The sequence below is a fragment of the Indicator indicator genome, chromosome 29, assembly GCF_027791375.1.
Source record: "Indicator indicator isolate 239-I01 chromosome 29, UM_Iind_1.1, whole genome shotgun sequence".
Taxonomy (NCBI): domain Eukaryota; kingdom Metazoa; phylum Chordata; class Aves; order Piciformes; family Indicatoridae; genus Indicator; species Indicator indicator.
The window spans coordinates 10515264-10536877 of record NC_072038.1 but is presented as its reverse complement, the minus strand read 5'-3'; the positions used below and the strand labels follow the sequence as shown (position 1 = coordinate 10536877).

Here is a 21614-nt window from a genome sequence, read left to right as displayed (position 1 = left end):
CCTTGGGATGCTCTAGGAAAATGCAGACATCAGTTATCAGACCTTAAATATCTGGATAAATACTTAGTGGATGACATATTGACAGTTTTGAATGACAAATGGAATCTAAATGTTTTTTGTAAAACAAACCTCAAAAACCTTCCACGAAGTTATGCAGAAGTATTTGGTGTATTGAAAGAGAAGCTGCTATGCCTGGCAGGAGGTTTCTTTGAGTCAGTCTCCTCACAGGAGGAAGTTTTCACTTTTCATTACTCATTAGTCCTCTCAGGTAGCGCACTTAATAGTATTTCATAGAGATTGACTAGCAGTTGATGAATAATCTGAAATTCCTGGTGGTATCCTTTGGAATGGAAAGTGATTGTGCTCTGGTATACATATTCCCTTTCTACAGTTATCAAACTCTTAATATTACATAAATAAAATCTAGAATAAAACTAAAATAGTGCCTATTTAGGCAGTGTATTTACTCCTGGAAATGAGATACAAGTATGATATGAAAGATCCTGCACTTGACATTTTCATAAGAACATAAGCCTGCAAATTAAGGTTATTAATATAATTTCCCAAGTTGTACTTGAAAGGTGACATTTTTGTGGGCAAGCTTTTTATTTGAAGATTAAAAAAAAAAAAGGTAGTGTGTGGCAAGTGGATTGTTTGAATGCATGAAATTTGAGTGTATCACTATAGAATGGCATCATATGATTCCTTGTGCGGTAAAGCTACGTAATACTGTCATGCACCTGCTTTAGAGCTTTAAAGTTCACATTCTCTTTCCATATCAAAAAATGATCTTCAGTGGAGCATACTTGTAAGAATTCTGACTTTCTTTTAAGGTGTTTGAAGTAGTGGAGCGTGTTGAAGAATTAAGAAGAAAATGGCCTGTTGCCTGGGGCAAGTTGGATGATGGCAGTATAGGAGTTGTAACACCTTATGCTGATCAAGTGTTCAGAATCCGGGCTGAACTTCGGAAAAAAAGGCTGTCTGATGTCAGTGTGGAGAGAGTGCTCAATGTTCAGGGTAAGTAATAGTTCTGTGTCTCAAAGATATGCTAAGGAAGTGAAAAATGTGCCTGCTGAAGTTAAGTGAGACTAAAATAATCTGCAAGCAGTTGGAACAAAAGGAGAGAGCTGTGATATAGCCCTTAAAAATGGACATACCAAAATGCAGCTGGCAAGCAAGCTGATTAGATGTAATCCAACAGTGAATAGCAAAGCAGTAAACTCATGGATGTGAGATTTTGGGGTTTTTTTCCAAATTAAATTTGAGCTTACTTTGAAAAAAAAAATCAGTGAAAATTTCAGTGGAAACTGAAGGATTTTTATCCTGAAAGGAAAAACAAGAGTTCCAAATAAAAATGTAACAAAGCTTTAGCCTTAAAATGTGGAATAAACTGTAAAAACCAGGTCCACAAATTTAGGTATTTGTTCATGGACTCATGCTTATAACAAGAATTTTGTGTAGGCATAGCCTGTTGCTAGGCTGCGCTTCAGTCAGTAATAAACAAAGGAAGGTAATAAAGTAACTTGAGTGACAGTGAGTGGTATGCTCTGGCTTTTCATGTAGATATTGCTGTACTTGAAGCATTTTTAAATATGAAACAACAATGTCCAGAACTTTTGGTTGGTTGGTTGGTTGTTTTTTTTAAGGTAGAATAAATAAATAAATCCAAGATTTGTTATTGGCTGATTGGCAACATTGCAAAGCTAATGAGCAATTCAGAAAGTTCTGGAGTGATTAATATCAAGATGAAAAATAATTTTTTTAAAGAGGAAATATTCCTGTAATAGAATATGCTATTTATAGGGCATCTTTTAAAATTTTTAAATCTTATTATTCTTGCATAAAGCTCTTCATGTGAAGGGTAGCTATCAGGTCTTCAGAACAGCTAGGCAGCTAGGTGTGAAATCTGGCTGTCAAGAGCAGTGGTCTGATTGTGTTTCTAGCACAAATAGCTGCCTTGATCTCAGACACTTTGGGTTTTTTTGTTTCCTTTTAGGAAAACAGTTTAGAGTTTTGTTTCTCAGCACAGTACGAACACGGCATACGTGCAAACATAAGCAAACACCAATTAAAAGGAAAGAGCAGTTACTGGAGGATTCAACGGAAGACTTGGATTATGGTTTTCTGTCCAATTACAAACTTCTCAACACTGCCATTACAAGAGCACAATCCTTGGTAGCTGTGGTGGGAGATCCTATTGCTTTGTGTTCCATTGGAAGATGCAGGTACTTTATATATGTTCCTTAGTTCATTAGGGTGGAGGATGCCGAAAGAGATGTTTATCTGTGGCTGATGGGGGTGGATAAAGTGGTGGATGTTCTTTCGAGCTGCCAGAAAAGACACAATACATCTAAACCTTTAAAAGAACTCTATGACGCAATTCAAATTCTTCATGTTTATATCCAGCAAAACAGCATAAAGATTGTAAAGTTGTATTCCCAGCTCTGTAAGAGGTTTGACTCTGCAGGCATGATTGCAGCTTGTCCAAAGGGCACTGCTGAAGCTCCTGCTGCAGTCAGGGCAGGCAGTTGTAGCCCTGCATAGGCTGAGCAGTGTCAGTCGATGCTGTGGTAACACCTGCGATGCCTTCTACCAAGGCTCCATTGGAGCTGCAAGGGCCACTCTGTCTTGCTGACAGGGAAGAGGGAGGCCTTTTCTATTTGTCAGTAATAATGAAGAAAACTATTGTTTTCTTCACTATTGAGAGGTAGAGCATTTTAATATCCTCGATAGATGGACAACTCTGCCTTTTTTTTTTTTTTTGGGGCTTTTTCTGCTTTTGCCTTCTGCTCCAGAGTCAGTGTCACAATGTGTAACAGCTTACAAAGTGTGAGGTACCCACCAGCTGGTGATTAATAAACTTTCTTTTAATGTATTTGTAGAATAGAATAGAATAGAATCAAGAAGGCTGGAAGAGACCTCAAAGATCATCGAGTCCAATCTGTCACCCTAAACCTCATGACTATCTAAACCATGGCACCAAGTGCCACGTCCAATCCCCTCTTGAACACCTCCAGGGATGGTGACTCCACCACCTCCCTGGGCAGCCCATTCCAATGGCCAACCACTCTCTCTGTGAAGAACTTTCTCCTCACCTCCAGCCTAAACCTCCCCTGGCACAGCTTGAGACTGTGTCCTCTTGTTCTGGTGCTGGTTGCCTGGGAGAAGAGACCAAACCCCTCCTGGCTACAACCTCCCTTCAGGTAGTTGTAGACAGCAATGAGGTCACCCCTGAGCCTTCTCTTCTCCAGGCTAAACAGTCCCAGCTCCCTCAGCCTCTCCTCACAGGGCTTGTGCTCAAGGCCTCTCACCAGCCTCGTTGCCCTTCTCTGGACATGCTCCAGCAATTCAACATCTTTCCTAAACTGAGGGGCCCAGAACTGGACACAGTGCTCAAGGTGTGGCCTAACCAGTGCTGTGTACAGGGGTACAATGACCTCCCTGCTCCTGCTGGCCACACTATGCCTGATGCAGGCCAGGATGCCATTGGCTCTCTTGGCCACCTGGACACACTGTTGGCTCATGTTCAGGCGGCTTTCAACCAGTACCCCCAGGTCCCTTTCCACCTGGCTGCTCTCCAGCCACTCTGACCCCAGCCTGTAGCTCTGCATGGGGTTGTTGTGGCTGAAGTGCAGCACCTGGCACTTGGACTTGTTGAATGCCATCCTGTTGGACTCTGCCCATCTGTCCAGCCTGTCAAGGTCCCTCTGCAGAGCCCTTCTACCTTCTAACAGATCAACACCTGCTCCCAGCTTGGTGTCATCTGCAAATTTAGTGATGATGGACTCAATCCCCTCATCCAGATCATCAGTAAAGATATTGAACAGGATGGGGCCCAGAACTGATCCCTGGGGGACACCACTAGTGACAGGCTGCCAGCTGGATGTGGCACCATTCACCACCACTCTCTGGGCTCGGCCCTCCAGCCAGTTCCTAACCCAGCACAGAGTGCTGCTGTCCAAGCCACAGGCTGACAGCTTGGCCAGGAGTTTGCTGTGGGGGACAGTGTCAAAGGCCTTGCTGAAGTCCAGGTAGACTACATCCACAGCCTTTCCCATGTCCACCAGGCGGGTCACCTGATCATAGAAGGAGATCAGGTTGGTGAGGCAGGACCTGCCCTTCCTAAATCCTAAATTGTAGTTGCTCTGATTTTTACTTCTCAGTAATAATTGATGGTGCTTCTTTTTGATTTCTAATTTTGGAGGGGTTTTTACCTGTTACGATTTTTCTATATGAATAAAAGTAATACAGAGTTTGGAGTTTAAAGTGGTGATGTAATATGGTATTTTTAAGTTGAATTTTATGACAGTTGTATGAAGGTAGAAGACTTGAAAACTATTACTTCTGTTTTTTTATGTCTTCTTGACACTGGGAAAGAAACTCATTAAGATTCGAGTGAATTTACTTTTTATAGACCTAACTGAAGAAATGCGGAAAATGCCAAGAGAAGTAAACACTGATGTTGTGGATACCAAGTTCTTGTTCATTAAAGGTTTCTAATTTGATGGAAGAGCTGAAATGTTGAGATGAGCAGAGATAAATCCTGAGGCTTGCTTCTCAAAGAGAGGAAATGTTATTAAAGCAAAGCTAAAAGCTCTTATTAGTCAGTTGTGAGATAAATGTTGTATTTTACCTTCCTGAGTGCTGTTCTTCTTCTCTGTTGAAAATGGATGTGGTTTTCAAAGATTAGAATTGAAGAACCCAAATGGAAACCAAACCTTGTTTTACTGCATTCCTGAAATATAACCTGAATTTAACCATTTATCTGCTGAGGACTGACAGTGTATCCGTACATTGATACAGTGACCTGCTTGAAACTGCTAATAACAACTTAGACATACAGTGGTTGTGATTTTATTTTACTGTCCCCCTTACCTGCTTGGTTTTTTCAGACTTGACCTGGTTTATGTAACTAACTGATGAAGAATGCTGTGCCTCCTGAGCACTTGGTTCACAAATGATGAGTGTCTGTTCCAGGCTGCTGGTGCAGTCTCTGGTTCATCAGCTTTAATGCTGCAGAGATACATGACTTAGCTGTACAGGTTGCCATGCTGTGCTGAGTGAGATTTCTCCTAAGTGCTTGTCCAGAATTTACTCTTCGCTGATACATTTTGCTTCTCTTCCTTAACACTGAGGTTCAGGATGTGCAGTGTTGCCTAAATCAGTTAATTAACCCCTAATTAGTCTAGCTAAGACCATTGGTTCTTTAACCATTTTGTTGGAGAATGACCATGTGTCTTACTCTCTCTAAATCCTCATGAGGAAGATAATCTCTTGAATTTTCATGTAAACCTGAGTGTTGCAGTTTTAAATTGGAAGGGGACCTAGTTTTAAAATGTGAGGGCTCAGCAATGCTTCCAAGTATGGCTCCTTCAAGATATTTGAAATAGGGCATGCAGGAACTTACTAAAAGAATAGGATGTCAGCATGGTACACAGCTTAGTCTTGGCAGTTAGGGATTGAGTTTGCCTTTCCCAGGCTAAGAGCTGTTTATGTATGTATAGCTGTCCAAAATCATAAGCCAGAAGATAATTAAGAAAGGAGGAGCACTGGAGCTTTATTAAGATGTATCTGAAACTTTCCCTTTAATACACCATTGTCTTGTTTCACTGAATAATTGAACATTCAGTCTTTGAAAGAGCGCTGGAGGGGCTCAGGCATGCTGCTAGAAAGATGGTTCTTTTTTAGTAGAATAGGAGTACAGAAGTCTGAAAGAAGTGACATTTCATTAGGAAAAACAGACCTCAAAAAAAGTTTAGAGAGTACTTGAATTTTATAAATATTCTAATACCTGTCAAAGTGAGTCAAGACTCTGTAATGATAGTTGTAGAGAGCTTTGTGAAGTATGCCCAGGGTAATCATTACAGTTCTGTGTGTAACAATTGGACTAGACAGGGCTGTTTTGGCAGACACTCCCTTTAAACTCCAGAGCACACTGTAAGACAGAGGCAGCAGTATTTTATTCTCTGTTCTTACACCCCAGTACAAGTGTTCCATGTGTAGAGTGACTACTTGGGGCACTTAAAGCAAAAATGGATGGGTCTCTGTGGACTTGTGGTGCTTGGCAGTAGGTTTGGTGACTGAATTGATTAATCAGAGGGAGTTCCGTCATGAAAGCATCCCAGTGAAGTATTTAATTTGGGTTTTAATCCTCACTTAAAACCTTGCAAGATATATTTGCCTCACAGCAAACTGCAGAAGAAAAGCCATCTTGCATCCTGAATTTTAAAAGAAGCGTTTCTTGCCTTTATGCAATCACAGCAGAAGATGGGCTTTTGAAGAAAACTATTTTGAATTCTTAAACATATTTCTCAGTAAGATTTACAGTCTTCTTGCCAGTAAGACATTTATTCTTTTCCACAAAGCCAGCTACTCATCAAATTTAACACTGCTGTTAAAATAAGTATGCAGCAAGCTCTCATTTTGCAGGTTTTGGGGAAATTAACTCTGCTTGCTTATGGGCCAGACCTTTTTCATAGAATCCTAGAATGGCTTAGATCAGAAGGGACCTTAGAGATCATCTACTCCAACCTCCCTGCCATGGGAAAGGGATGATTCTCAACTAGACCTGGCTGCTCAAGACCTCATCCAACCTGGCCTTGAACCCTCACATTGAGGAGACATCCACAACCTCCAGTGGCAGCCTACTGTATCATCTCACCACCCGTGTAATGAAGAACTTCTTCCTAACATCCAGTCTAAACCTACTGTCCCTCAGCTTATTACTAAAGGTTGAGCTAGAATGAGTTATAGTCCAGCACACCCTTGTTGATAACTTTGATTGCTCTTGATTTGTTGGAAAGAGAACAGCACCATCAGATTTTTTTTAAAGTGTCATTTTCAGACCTTATTTAAATATCTTTTAAGCTTAAGAAACTTCACCAAAAAAATTCCTTTGAGGTTAGGAAAAAAAAGTCATTATAAGTATGGATGTTAAAATGTAAAGACTTTTTTTTATATCAGTAAATGAAAGACCTGTTGTGAGAAAGCAGAAGGCAGGTAGTAGGAATGTGCTTTTATTACGTGGTTTAAACAACCCTTCCACCCTCAAAGTTTGGATACAGAGGATAGAGAAAGTCATGTGTCATCTGCTGGTTGTCTTTCTGGTTTGAAATTTTCTTTGTTTTCCACCAGAGAGTCTCAAAGGACCCCCTAGATGCTCATGGTGATAATCTTCATGTGACTCTTAGGTGTTTCACAAGAGTAATTTTGAGGGTTGTATCTTGACTTTGGTATTTGTGACACTGGAATGGAGCAGTCTGCCTAAATCTATAGAATCTGGGTCTGAGAATATAATCCCTGGGACTCTCTGAGCTTTAATAAATTCCACAAATCAGATGCTTTCCAGAATTTTAAGTGTTATATTTGCTCTGTTTGGTTTTCTAGGGAAAAATTCCAAGTTAGACCTGTCCACGTCATTAATATTAAATGTGATATGCACCCAGTGCGGTGACCTGATGCGCATATGCAGACCCATACGTCCATTTGAAATGACTGGGGAACTCTGCATTATGGTGTGGGATTCAAATGCCTGGATCAGGTTGCAGGATGGATGGTTTGGAGGGGAAAATGAGTATACAAGAAAAACAAAAAGGCCACACAGTTATATTCAATCTGTTTTAACTTTAACCACAGCCATCAAGTCTAACTGTTTATATTGCTTTTACAAATTATTTCCATAGGAAATTTTGGGAAAGGTTTATTGCCCTGTGTCATGAGAATGAAAGTCTCCATGGCATCACATTTGAACAGATCAAGGCTCAGCTGGAAGCTTTGGAGTTAAAGAAAACTTATGTGTTGAACCCACTGGCTCCTGAGTTCATCCCCCGAGCTCTTCGGCATCAGCATTCAGCAAATACCACCAAACAGCAGCAGTCACCACCAAAGGTAAGGCTTTACTGAGGATGAATTTTGTCAGAAAGCGGAAGTGAATGTAGAAATGCCTTTTGAGAAATGGTATAAAAGTTTTATGGAGCAAGCTGTCTGTTTTGAAATGGCATTGCTGCAATAAGATACGAATGCAGATTCTGGGGCGATCCTTAGTGTTTTCAAGTGAAAGCTCTCGACTTGTGTTTTACTCCACTGTTTAGCAGTGTAGCTTGGGGTTCTCCAAGCCTTGTTTCCTTACTGAAGTGCATACCTTGGGTCACTCTGGCATGTTCATTGAGTGCATTGCAATGATCCTAACAAACTTCAACCATAGATCTTGGCCTCAGTATTTAGGTAAGCCAAACTAAACCCTCTGACCAAGAGACAGTCTCTGTCCCTGTTCCCTGTCCCAAGCAGCTTGTGCTATATTGTGCTCCAAGAAACAACAGGTTGGTAAAGACAGTGGCAAGGAGTATAAAGAAACAACAAAATAATAGCCAAAAGTGATTTAGTTTGAGCTGAAAATCAGATTTAATATTCAGGGATTTATGTAAGATAATCGTTTGATTAATTAAAGACTGTGTTGTAAAGCAGTATGTCGCCTAGAAGAGCTCACTGATGATGTCCTTCAGAAGACCATATTTTATTAGAATCAAGAGGGCAGAGAGTTGAAATTAGCACTCAGTGGTAATGTTATCAGCTGTTTTAAGTACGTAAAGAAGGGACAAAATTACATAGCTTCCTTAGGGGATGGTAAAGAACAATACCATGTGGGTTTCTTGGGGTTTTTTGAGGGTGATATAGGTGATATATTATTAATTTTATTTTTAATAGGTCTTTGCAGTTTATTTCAAAATAATGTGAGTCATAGTTTAATTAAATTGTCTTTAGAGATGCAACTAAAATGCAGGTTGTCAGCTTTGTGATGAATTCTGTTGTACGAAAAAGAAGAAACACTTCTTTTCTGTAGCCTTGTGGGTTTTGTTTCAGCCTGGATCATTTAAATGAAATTTTTACGACAGGTTTTTGAGATTCTGAGTACAAAAAGGAAAACCTTCCCTTTGGCAGTCCTTCCCAAAAGAGAGTTTGTAAGTGAGAACATTTGGTTTCTTCAAGATGCGTTACTTTGCTGAAACAAACACCAGATCTCTGAAGCATCTCTTCGTGTCAAAACAGTAGGCTTAGAGAAAAATGGGGATTAAAAAAATTAGTGTCTTGAAAAAGTCATTGCTGCATTCTCCTGAGTGCCTTGAATGCATTTTCTTTAACTAGAACATCACTATTAATATTATTTTGTTTCCTAAAATGAAAGAGGAGTGTTTGAAAATGCAGGTATAGTGCATTAAAAAACCAACCAACCAAACAATAAACCCAAACCAAATCTAAATTCAAACAACAAAGAGGGAGTTGGGGGAAGCGAGAATCTTGTGCCTAGATGGTTGTGTTTATTTTTCTTGCAGTTTGTTAGTAAACTAAGCACTTGTGCTGTGGCAATCAGAAGAGATACCTTCAAACCTGCCAGCACTGTATTTCCAGTTTAAGATCTGAAGTGTTTTAACCACCTGTATCATAATTACAACAAAATCTCTTCCCTCTGAGTACAACTGACAGCTAGCATGTGCAGTAACATGTTGAAGCAGAGTGAGCAGGTAATACTCAAAACACACAGAGAACATGGCTGTGATATATGGTACATTTCCCTTTGCTTAAGTTTTAAAAGCAGATGGTTAGCTTTGCTTATTTTAAACCTCCCAAGTACAATATTTAACGTTACAAGATGAAAGATAAAAAGATACAGTGCTGCTGTGTTTTGTGGTAAATAAATGAGAACAGGCTCCTTCATGGTGTGTTGTAGTGAGTTTATGGTTGTCTGTGTGGTTCAGGGATTTTCTCACATGCAGTGGAAAGTGGTTTGGTGAAAAACTGCACCTTTTTGTTCAGCAAAATTGCTCCTGGATTTATGTGTGGATGTTAAAACCCTCCTTGCTGTTTATGATGATCTCAAAAGTCTCTTCCAGCCTCAACAGTTCTGTGATTCTATGTTTTTTAAAGAAAGTTTCAGTCCTGCCTCTCTGCAAAGCAAACAGCTACTGTGGACCTGGCTAGCTGTGTGCTGCTGGGCTTTCTGCAGCCCTGCCTGTGAGGGCATCTGCCTTCACCTGCCTTTGGGTAGCTTGGCTGGGGATGGCAGGAGTGCAGCAGGAGCGGTGGAGCTGGATAGGCACAGCCTTTATTAAAGGTGATGGTGTGGAAACAAAAAGTTTTCCCAACTCGGAGCTTCCCGCAGGGTAGTGTACAGTAAATTAGGCTCTGGATTTTACAACTCTGCCTACCTCCCACTCACTGCCTGTACTCCAGCTTTCCAGCCTGGATTCAGGCATGTAGTCAGGATGCATCATCATCCTAGACATTGTGTGCAGTCAGGGAGGACCACAGCTCTGAGGAGGTCTCTGGAGAATATGCTTCTCCTGTCTGTTGCCTAAAGTAGGATCCTAGGAGAGGTGAGATTGTTAGCTGCCTGAAGTCACCTAAATCTTGGTCTGAGTTACCTCCAGGTGCCTTTATGTAATGTGGATTTTTATTATCAAAGGTGGAACATGTTTTTAGGAGAAACTGAGTGTTATTTGTGTTCCAGTACTGGCTCTCAGTCAGCACCAGTGAAAGTGTTGGTATTTTGTTAGGTAGGGAAATGAACCTTGATGTGGAAATCTTTAAGAAATTACAATGGTTAAGTTAATAATAAAGTCCTTAAGCCATCAGAACTATTAAAAGTCAAAAGAAAGCCAGCACCTCCCTTCCCCAACCTAGGAATGGCCCCAGCTGACTTCTCTTTGCCAACCTGATGCCTGATAAGTGCTGAAGCTCCTGTTCATCAGGACAGCTGTTCTTACAGAATTATGTCATTATTTGCCTTTAAAAATATCACACCTATAAACCACAAGTATGGTAGGTAGAGCAGGGATTTGTTAGACTTCTGCACACGCAGCTTGACACTAACTGACAGCAGAACAGATGCAGAAATGCCTTGTACTAACCATGAGTGTCACATAGCTTCTCTGTAGTTTGATTGAATCTTGCTCTCTTTTCAGTGAATAAACAAGTTTCTTTTGTTTAAGCACTGCAATGAAAAGAATTTATTAATTTATTTTTCATTTTTAAAATGAGAGGCAAATTCCGAGGCCAGTTCTTTAATCTGGTTTATGCATGAGTCAACATTGTCAAACAACCTGGCTTTGTACCTTGACTAATTTGCTCAGACTGCTGGAAAACTGCCTAGACCTGTCTCCTGGGCAAGAAAAGTTTTGCAGCATCAGAGGGTTTTTATATGTATTTTATATTAGTGAATGTACTCGGGTCTAGGTTAAGGAAGGTATTCCTGTCCTGCAAAAGACTCTACTGTGTGTTAATTATCATGTTCACTTGGACTAAAAGACTTCTGTATTATAAGAATGCAAAGCATTACTCCTATTGTTTTTCCCTTTAAAGGGCAAGGTCCATCATCATAACCAGAATGACCATTTTCCACCTGATGGAATTGGTAAGTGTCTCTGCTGTTACTGAAGGAATTCCTCTGAGCTTGCAGTAAAGCTGACAGCAATTTGGCATAAATCAAATGTGTGGTCCCTCCTCCATTTGCTTGTGTGCATTTGGGAAACAGTTAAGTGGACACTAGGTATTTCTGAGGATATTCCTTTATAGATGTTGTGTACTCTGACTTTAAAGCCTTAGCACGGCATTGTTCTCTGCCTCTTAAAAATGGTTGTACTTGAAATTCATAATATTAAATACTGTGGCAGTGTGATTGCACTAAAAAGAGTTAGGACCTTGCATTGCATGCACTCTCTTACAGTGTACTTGGAACTTAAATTGTGCTGTCATCTATCCAGGTATCACTGCTCATACTGTTGCAGGGTAGCATGCCACAGCTTAGTAATGTTTTTATTAATTGGAAGAAGCATTAATTTAAAGCTTGTCTTCCCTGCTAAAGAATGGAGGATGATTCTGGTTTAAGAGGTACTCTGGCAGGCAGCACATTTAATTGGTTTGGGACATGCTTTCATTATTGCAGTTCCCAGCTACCTGTTTCTGTGTGTCTCAGTCTGTATCTTCTGCCTCTTCAAAGTTTTGAAATAGGACACAGGATTTGATTAATGCTTTCTCTCAGTGTATCAGACCTGTGCTGTTAGAGTTGCACGCTATTTTATAAAGATAGATGCTATTTAGGGTGAAAAATAATAGATTTTTTTTTTCGTATGTACATATCTTTTGGGTTTTTTCTTTCTTTTCAGTTCAGCCCAATCCTTCTGTTCTAATTGGAAATCCTATTCGAGCATATACTCCTCCCCCTCCTCCTCTGGGACCTCACCCCAGTCTGGGGAAATCTCCAAGTCCTGTTCAAAGGATAGATCCACACACTGGGACAAGTATTCTCTATGTACCTGCTGTCTATGGAGGAAATATGGTCATGTCTGTGCCTTTGCCTGTAAGAATTCATTTGCTGTTTTCCCCCCACTCAGTTATTGTGTGTACAAAAATGAATGGCAAACTCAGGGAGTGTTTTGCAGTCTTTTTCAGCACTTCAGATACATGAGCTTAGCTGGCTTTAGGAGTGGCTGTGCAGAGAAACGCCAGAAAAGGAGGACTTAACAGCATTGCTCCCACAAATAACTCCAGGCAGCCTAAAAGCAATTTCATGTTCATGTCATTTGGTGTGTTTTCTCAGCTCTAGGTTTAGGCACACCAGTAGAATCTGTCGCATCTGACTTGAGATACCTGCACCTGAATTAATTACCTAGTTCAGTTCTTAATCATTGGAGAGATGTGGGTGATTCAGAGTGAGCTTGTTTCTCTTTATCAACCTCATACAGTTTAAATTCCCAGCTTTGGATGTCTGCAGTACAAGGTGTCTGAAGTGAAGTGATAAGAAAAATAAGCATAATTGGATGTTTTCCCCTTCCAGAACCTCATAGTGAACCAGCTTCCTCTCCATCCCTTTCCTTAATGGTGTTTGAGAACACAATGAAGATTCCTAATCAGGATTTAGGCTACATTTCTGTATGGAATTATATATTACAAATCAAACATACCAACCAAAATGTATACAAATTAAAGAAACAGTCTCTGCTTTATTTCTAACCTTCAAAGTCACATATTCCAGAGGAATAAAAAGGGAGGAAGGAACAAAGGCTGCAGAAGTGGTGTTGTAATGTAGCATGCATGCATTGTACACAGCTCCTGAAGACTGTGGGAGGGAGGTGGAGCCCACACGTGCAGATGTGTTTAATTCCATTCATAATGCTCAGAGTTGCCACACAGTTAATTTAGGGGTTAATAATGATGAGTCCTCTATTGTCATGTAGTTTATGGGTGCTGCATGTGGGACTTGCTGGAGGAACTCTAGTTTCAGTTGTATATCTTAGATCAGTTGGCAGCTATGGATTTGCTTTCTTTGCTGGGTCAAGGAATTTTCCTTTTCCTAGCTTACCAGAGATCTGCATTTGATGGATAAATTTAAATGCAAGGAGAAGGCCAGCAGCTGTGTCTTTGCCATGCTTGCTCACATTGTATTAATATCAAACCAAGATAATTTAAAGCGTTCCATCTTATTCTTCCAAGGTTAATATATTTTTATGTATTTCCAATCAAAGGAAGCATATTAAAAATAACTATTTTGAGCTCACCTTCCCTGAGGATGGATTTTTAAATCATTACATGGGAAGACTTAGGTACTAATGAGAAGGCTGCTTTTGAAAAGAAGCTTGTTGGAGGTGATTGGAGATTGTACAGATGCAGTGGTAGCCTAAAGCTGAAGTTCAGAGTGCACATTTCAAGGGCAAATACTCATTTAAAAAAAATTGCATGAAAGTTGTTACACTGAAAACAAGTAGGGGCTGAAGTAAAATGGTTTGTTATATCTCAGTGTGCTTGTTAATTTCTTTAATATACCTTAACAGATTGCATCTTTTTTGTTTCCTTTATTTCTTTTTTAATGACGTAGGTGCCATGGACAGGGTATCAGGGTAGATTTGCAGTTGACCCTCGACTCATTACTCATCCAGCAGCCATGGCATATAATATGAACCTGTTACAGGCACATGGGCGTGGGTCTCCTATACCTTACGGTCTGGGACATCATTCACCAGTTAACATAGGACAACAGCAACAGCTTCAGCATCCAGACAAGGAGCAACATGAACAAAGTCGAAATGGTTAGTTGTTGGAATTGCTTTGCAACTCAGTTGCATTTTGAGGGAGTTTGGGCTTTAAAAAGGGTAGCGTGGAAAGGATTATTTTATTTCTTTCTCTCTTTTTAAGTGAAATCAAGAGATCTGCAGAGTTGGGGGAAGTAACCTGTGATTTGCCATTGCAAATAGAATAACTGAGATATTGTGAGATTCAGGGGAAGAAGTCATCAAGGTTAAGGGATGTGTTTGTTGAGGGTACAATTGGTTTGTCTTTGTTCTGCACTCCAGTGGTAACTACTGCTGCTGTTATTTGCAATTAAATTGGAAGAGCTCCTTAGTGATGATTAGTGAACAAAGTGCAGAGATTGAAGGGAAGGTGTCATTTGAATAAATTACATTAAATGTCTAGGAGGCTATAAATGCTATGCTAAGAAGTCTAAATTTTTGCATGTCTGGGGTAGAAAAATCTAACCCAAAATAATATTTTTTCCATTGAAACTAAGTTCTTAAACGCTTTCAGGTAAAAGTGAAAACACTGCTGGACCTGAAATCAATAAAATTCGAACTCCTGAGAAGAAACCTCTGGAATCCAAGCAGGTGGGTTTGCTTAATTTGTTTCTAATATTCATTCCTTTAATGAATTTATTAATAACTGACATAGGGTTTTTTGTTGTTGTTTTAATTTTGTAATGTGCATTTTCAAGGTTTTCCTTTCTTTTGTTCTAGGTTGACTTAGAAGCCAATTCTCAGAGCAGAAGCCCAGAGTCTCGTTCCGGTGTTGGTTATCCTAATGCTAAATTTCATCGCAAAGATAATCTTAACCCCAGGCAGCTGAATCTACATCTCACCCCCCCACACTCCCAGTATGCAGTCCCCAATCGCCACTTCCAGCACCTGTCACAGATACCAAGGCAGCCATATCCTCTGCAACAGCAGCAAAACCTTTTAAGTCAACAGCAAAATCATTTACCTGAACAAAACCAAATACCACCCCAGCAAAGCCAGGTAGTTCAGCAGCATAATCATTTGAATCAGCAGCCTCCACAACCTTCACAGCTTTCCCCTGCTTACCAGGCAGGCCCCAGCCAGTCTTTTTTTAATAATCCAATTCCCCACCGACCACATTCTCCTGCTGTAGATGCTGTGATTTCAGAACAACACCCCCCACCTATGTTACAAGAAGTCAATAATCCTTTGAGGCCCATTGCACAGCACAACCCTGTTCTACCAACCCACTTGAACAACTTCATTGAAGAGAATCCATCAGGAATGCCCTTAGGGGACACTTTAGGTAGGTGACTTTTCTTTATTTAAATTCAGAGTGTGCAATTATAACTACATTGAAGTGAAAATGAAGGAGGTATTTACCTTTTCAGGCATATTGCTCTGAATTGGGTCATTGCTGGGTTAGTTTCCACAAGTAATGTCATTGAGCATAATTTGCTGCTTGAGGCATGTTTGAATATTCAGCACTTTATTAGAAGATTCATGTTTATATGATTTTCCATATGATTTAAATAACCAGGTTGAAGACTGCAATGCAGGCCCTGGATTATACTGTATAAAAAATATTTTTTTTTTTTCTGACATAAAGGTCTTTAAAAAGGGGCATTAGATAAATTTTTGTTTTAAAACTATTTTTATAGATCGTATGCATGGAAATGTAGCTTTGGAAACAATAAGGCAGCAACAACAAGCCAGGTTACAGCAATGGAATGAACATAATGCCTATCTCAGTCAAGGCACTATTCCATATCAACACCATCACCATCCTCATCTACCACATCTTCCTCAGCAACCAATTGGATTGCATCAACAGCAGCAAGTTAGGGCAAACTGGAAACTTGCCAGTAATACAGAAGATGAAACAGAGGCAACATACTCAAGGTATTTGTTTACTGAGTCATCAGAGCTTGTGTAAAATTGAGCAGTGGGCACCTTATCTGTAACACTGTGATCAAGTGCAAGACACTTAAAGGTATTGCTTTGTGCTGCTGTTATTATGAAGGTTAAAATAGTTGCCAGGCTGACTTACAACTATGTTTTTATTATGTGTTATGCTTTGTTCTGTTAGTATATTGAGTAGTAAAGCTGTAGTGGGAAAAATACTTCTGTGGAGCTTTTCAGTGCTGTATTTATGGAATAAGGAATGGATAGAGAGCAACAACGTTCTGCTTATAAAAGAGGTATCTGAGTGTAGTTAAGGCCTCTTTAAGTTGTGAATTCTTCAACTCCAATTAGCAGTCTCAGATTTATGTGTTTGAAAAAAACCAAACCAACCCCTCCCCAGTAAAACCTAAATTTCTCTTCCTTTTCAAAAAGTGTTTGCTTTTAAAAGTAGATTAAAGAACAATGCTGATACTGAGATGGAGCAGTAGGGGCAAGAAAGGAAGCTGTTGAACCTAAACATAAAAATGGTTCCAGTGGTCATCAGCTTTAGTGATGTATGTTGTAAAGGATGGATTTTTAAATTGCCTCTGTTTACTGTCATCTCCCACTATGCTTTATTTTCCATCTGGTTTGTTATAGCCATGGTAAAGCATCTAAATGCTCTCTTATCTGACTCTGAAGTGCTGAATTGACTATTTGTGACCTTCTGAATAAGTTTGGAAGTATATTGTAGGAGTGAGGGGGAATCCCTGGCTGGTCTGGGTTTTGCCTTGTAAGGGGTTAAAATTTTCTTTAACTATGTGGGGTTTTTTTACTGTGTGTAAAAAAAGCAGGAAATCCTTACCTTAGTTGTCTCTTAAGAGATAACAAAAAAATTGATTCTTCTGACTGAAAAGGAAATCTCAAGAGTTATTAAAACTTTGAGATGGTTCAGGTAGGTATTTCATCCGATTAATCCTCTTGTGCCTGATTTCTGACTGTCATATCCTTTGAAGTTAGGGTCAGTGAGTGCAAAGATGAGTATGTTTAAATGCAGTGTTTTGGTGCTTTGAGTTTTCTCCACCTCAAAAAGAGTGGGATTTCAGCAATTTTTTTTTTCTTGATACATTTATTCTGTCAATACAGATTCCAGGATTTGCTCAGAGAACTGTCACACCGTGATCAAAGCGAGAGCCGGGACTTAGCTGAAATGCCACCCCCTCAGTCCAGACTGTTGCAATACAGACAAGTTCAGCCCAGAAGCCCACCAGCACTCCCTTCTCCTTCCTGCAACTCTAACCACAGTGGTCACTTCCCTACCTTCACCGAAAACAACAGAGACGTTGAGATACCCAGTAACCCAGCATTTCAGCAGCATCTCCCCCAAATCTACAACCCCCCTTTCTCAATGCCATCCGAACACATAACCCCATCTCCCCTGAAATACCTGCAACCCGATGGATCGTGGACTTATGCTAACCTACAGCAGAATCACCTTATGGGGCAGGGCTTTCATTATGGTATACCTCCATTGCCCCATAGGTCACAACAAAACCCTTTTATACAAATACAGAATCATCAGCATGCAGTCGGTCAGGAGCCATTTCATCCACTCGCATCTCGAGCAGTATCTGCTTCTTCGCTCCACAGCTTAGAAGAGGTAGGTGCCTCTGTCTGCCTCTGCAGTTGTTGTGTCATTTTAATATCAAATTATATTTTGAAGTGGTCAGGAGTGCAAAATACCTCAGACATTCAAAGATCACACTGGGAATTTCTGTGAGGTAAAAATAACTCTCTTTCCTCTGTTCCCTCTGTGTGTATTTGTTGTTCTCATCGCTGCAGGTGTAGTATTTTTCTCTCCTAAACAGGAGGTCTTGGCTTTTTGAATGTTACTCAGAGTTCCCTTGCACTCATTGCTCTGTTATCTGCATGTCCTTTATCTGGAGTGCAAATTAACCACACCTCAGGTGAACACTCAGGAAAGGACTCTGGAAAATCAGCTTGAGTAAGGGCAGGCAGTTGACTCGATATTAAACTGTCAATATGGTTAGTTAATGATATGAACTTTAGACCAGAGCAGTACAGTTGTTTCAACACAGCACAAAACCTGGTTTAATAAATCTCACCTGGCCTGAGCTAATTCTCTGTAAAGCCATTCTGTGTATTTTGGGGTCTGTGTTGGAAATCAGTGTAGAGCTATCCAGCTGTGCTGCGTGAATCCAGCACAAAGCCACGGGGCTCTATCCCTCTACGGGTGTGTGTTGTGGGATGCAGACTGTGCAAGCACACGAAAGTGGGACAGGGCCTAGTTTGAACAGGAGTTTTTAGTCCCTGTAGGCATCCAGCACGCTTAAGGAGTGTATGCTATGTAGAATGGAGTGTGCTGGAGCCAGGCTGTATTCCAGGAATATCAGAATGAATATTCTTAGATCATCTTGCACTGACTGCATGTAATCCAGTATTTCTGCATAAAGTGGCTTGTTCTGTGATACACTTCTGTCAAGACTTTTACAGAAGCTGTGGGAGTGTCCCTGCTCATCACTGTCCCACATTATACACGTTAATTGGCTCCTGACTTCTGAAAACACAAAATATTTAGATTTTCTGCCTGAGCAAAATCCCTGAAATTGAATTCCAGTGCATTTTACACATTTCAGTCTGATACAGATCCTGAGAGGTTAATGGAGTCCACAGACCCAGCTAGAGCTGCAGTAAGGTTTGGGTTTATAGACATTTAGAAATTCTGTGTGTCAGGCCAGTAAACTATACCACCTTGTATCAATTCTAATACTTTGTGACAACAGTTAATGCTGTCAGTACAGCAGGACACAGGAACAATGGCTTTTCAGCAGTAATAAACTAATAAATATTCCTATAGACTTTGTGACAGCTCCTGTGAGCTGAAGACAAATAGAGGGAGCCTTTATGTAATTAGTGCAAATTCATTTTAGTTCTTATTTCTTCTTCCTTCCAAACTATGTGACAGAAATGCCAAAAGCAGTAAAAGTGTTTTACAGAGCCTGCCTTGTAAAGTTTCCAAGTTGAGCTGGTAGGTAGGACAGCATACCCAGAGAGATCAAAAATGCAGTTTGAGATGTATTTTAAACAAAGATCACTCATGTAAGGCAGCTATCAGAGAATCAGGGATTTTGGTATCCTTACTAAACTGTTTTCTCAACTGCTATTTATGAAGCTGTTCATTGACTTGATACTTGAAAGGTTTTGCATGTGTTCAGTCAAACCAGATTTGAACTGCATATCAAAGGGAATACTTAAGTTATTCTGTCTGGTCTTGTGCTTCCAAGTATCCAGAGCTTTGATAATTTCTTGATTGCTTACCAAAATTGCCCACTAAACTCAATAAAAAGTATATTTTGGGGGTTATGATTAAGCAGTAAGGTCTGAATTTTGGTTTCTTGTTGGGGCTAGCAGAGTGACAGGGTATCTTGCTGTTCCCTTGATATGTAGTAGTGTGGTTGCAGGGGTGAGATATTAGACCTTCTTTTCAGGTACTTTTTTTTCTTGTGCATGATATAGTAACGATATTGGGGCATTGCAAACAAGTTATTTGATGGTTAATTTGGCTATTTTTTTATAACATTTCATTGGGGTGTTTACTTTGTTCTTTTACCAAGCATTCATTTATTTCTGTGACACTTCTGCTATTTGTGCTCTAAGCACAGTGCAGCAGGGAGCAAATAACTGGTTATTTTAAAAAAAGAAACTGTAATACAACAGAGATGCTTTGGATTTTGGGGAAGAGTCCTTAAATCTGAACCTCAGAGGGCAACTGCTTAATTAATGGAACTCCTGCCATTTTCATCTACATGATCTATAGGGTTTATGGAAGCAAGTAATTGCTGTGGTTTCAGATAAAATTCTCTGCATTGTTTCTCCTGAGGGCACACACTTCTCCAGAGCATTTATTTTGTGTGCAGACACAAAATGCATTATACAGATGTGTCATGCTTCCCCAAATCCTGGTGTACAAGTCACTTATTTGTCCTTTGGTAACTGAAAGCCAATTTCCTTCCTCTCTGCATTGTAATTGAACATTTTCTCCTGCCTCTGTGTGTTTCTGTGCTCTGTGTAAATGCTGGGTGTCTTTCTCCTTGCTCTCTGATACATCTCTCATGTAGGAGTGTGAGATGTAAAGGTTGATAAGAATTAAGGAATCTCAGTTGATGCTCTTTGCACTTCCTTCAAAATTCTGTGTCTGTTTTTGTGTGATTAAAATACATTGTCAGGGACTGCAATGTACACCATACAACTCGAAATGCATTATGTTTATTTTCCAAATTCAAAGGACCTTCTTTTTGGGGTGTTTTTTTTCTTGTAAGACATGGCAGGGAAAAGCAGTTTGAGTGGAAAAATGGTCTTGGCAACATGCAGTTGACTAAAAGGAGCAAATGGGTTTTTTGTTTTGTGTTTTTGTTCACAGTATGAACCAAGAGGACCAGGCAGGCCGTTGTACCAAAGAAGAATTTCCTCTAGTTCAGTCCAGGCTTGTTCTGAAGAATTAAGCACTCCTCAAGACAGTCTTGGTCAGTGTAAAGAGCTTCAGGACCACAGTAACCAGTCATCTTTCAACTATTCATCACCTGAGTTGTGGGTAAACTCCTCCTCATCCACCCCATACCCAAACATTCCATGCAATGGAGCCAACAGAGCAGTTCCACCCCGGGAGTTGTTAGGTAGGTACAGGCTTGACCTTTGCTTCTCCCTTCCTCTCTCTGCTTTTTTGAGTATTTAAGCTGGAGTCAGCAAATCTGAAGGAAACTTGGTTAGTTTGGTTTTGTGTGTGGCTTTTTGTACCTTTTCAGAAAATATTTTCTTCCATCTCTTCAAATCCTGAAACTAAGGAAAAAGTTTTGAGGGATTCATTGGTTTAGTGGTTAAGGTTTGCTTAGAGCAGCCTGTTTTCATTTGCTTTGTTGTGAGTATTCCAGTACACTGCTGATACCTAAAGAAGAGTACTCTACTCTTCATCCACAGAAAGCAAAACTGCTGCTTAGGCTTCTCACCAAAGTCCTAGGAAACCCAATCTTTTCTCTTACAGTGCAAGTGAGGTTTTGCTGAAGGAGCTGAGGTAACTGGTGGGATTTATTTGCAAGATAGATTATTTGTTTCCATAATCAGGGATATTTCTTGTTGCTACTACAATCTAGGGGAGAAAAAATAAACTGAATTAGTAATCTCAGTGTATTTCTTAGAAAATTGTGGTGCTTCATCAGAGGATTGCTGAAATTTAAACTCTCACTGTGGGAGAATCACGCTGGAACCAGGCTTCCCTGGTGGTGGTAGCAGTGCTGATTGATTTAACAGGGAGAAACTAAATTAAATTTTCAGTCATTTAAACAAGCTGCAAGTAGAGAGTTGGAGCACTGCAGCCATTCTACTATTCTACATGTTTTTAATGTTTGTGAGACAGGATAGCAGAATTTCTTCTCCATGATTCTGCTTTGAGGATCTCCAGTGATAATTTTTTAAAAATTAATTAATTAAAATATGAAAAATTTCCGGTGTGACTATTAAAAACATATGTGAAAAAAATATTTATAAGCTGGTTTTATTTTTCTTAAGAGGCCTTTTGATCAAGTCTTATAATGTGTAGTAGTAGTGTAGTAATGGTAAAGTAGGAACATGTAGAGCAGACTGACTTTCAAAAGCTGTTTATATCAGCAGCAGCAC

The 21614-nt window shown here is 39.9% G+C and overlaps 1 protein-coding gene across 2 annotated transcripts in view; it reads left to right on the top strand.

Moving 5' to 3' along the window:
• Positions 1-21614, top strand: part of HELZ (helicase with zinc finger) — a 69707-nt gene that overhangs the window by 45538 nt on the left and 2555 nt on the right. For both annotated transcript variants that reach the window (XM_054394028.1, XM_054394029.1), the window contains exons 19-29: positions 834-1017; positions 1997-2225; positions 7683-7887; positions 11356-11407; positions 12159-12352; positions 13868-14078; positions 14575-14651; positions 14781-15345; positions 15701-15941; positions 17070-17583; positions 20365-20617. In XM_054394028.1, coding sequence (XP_054250003.1) covers positions 834-1017; positions 1997-2225; positions 7683-7887; positions 11356-11407; positions 12159-12352; positions 13868-14078; positions 14575-14651; positions 14781-15345; positions 15701-15941; positions 17070-17583; positions 20365-20617 — 2725 coding nt within the window. The remainder of the gene's footprint in view (positions 1-833; positions 1018-1996; positions 2226-7682; positions 7888-11355; positions 11408-12158; positions 12353-13867; positions 14079-14574; positions 14652-14780; positions 15346-15700; positions 15942-17069; positions 17584-20364; positions 20618-21614) is intronic.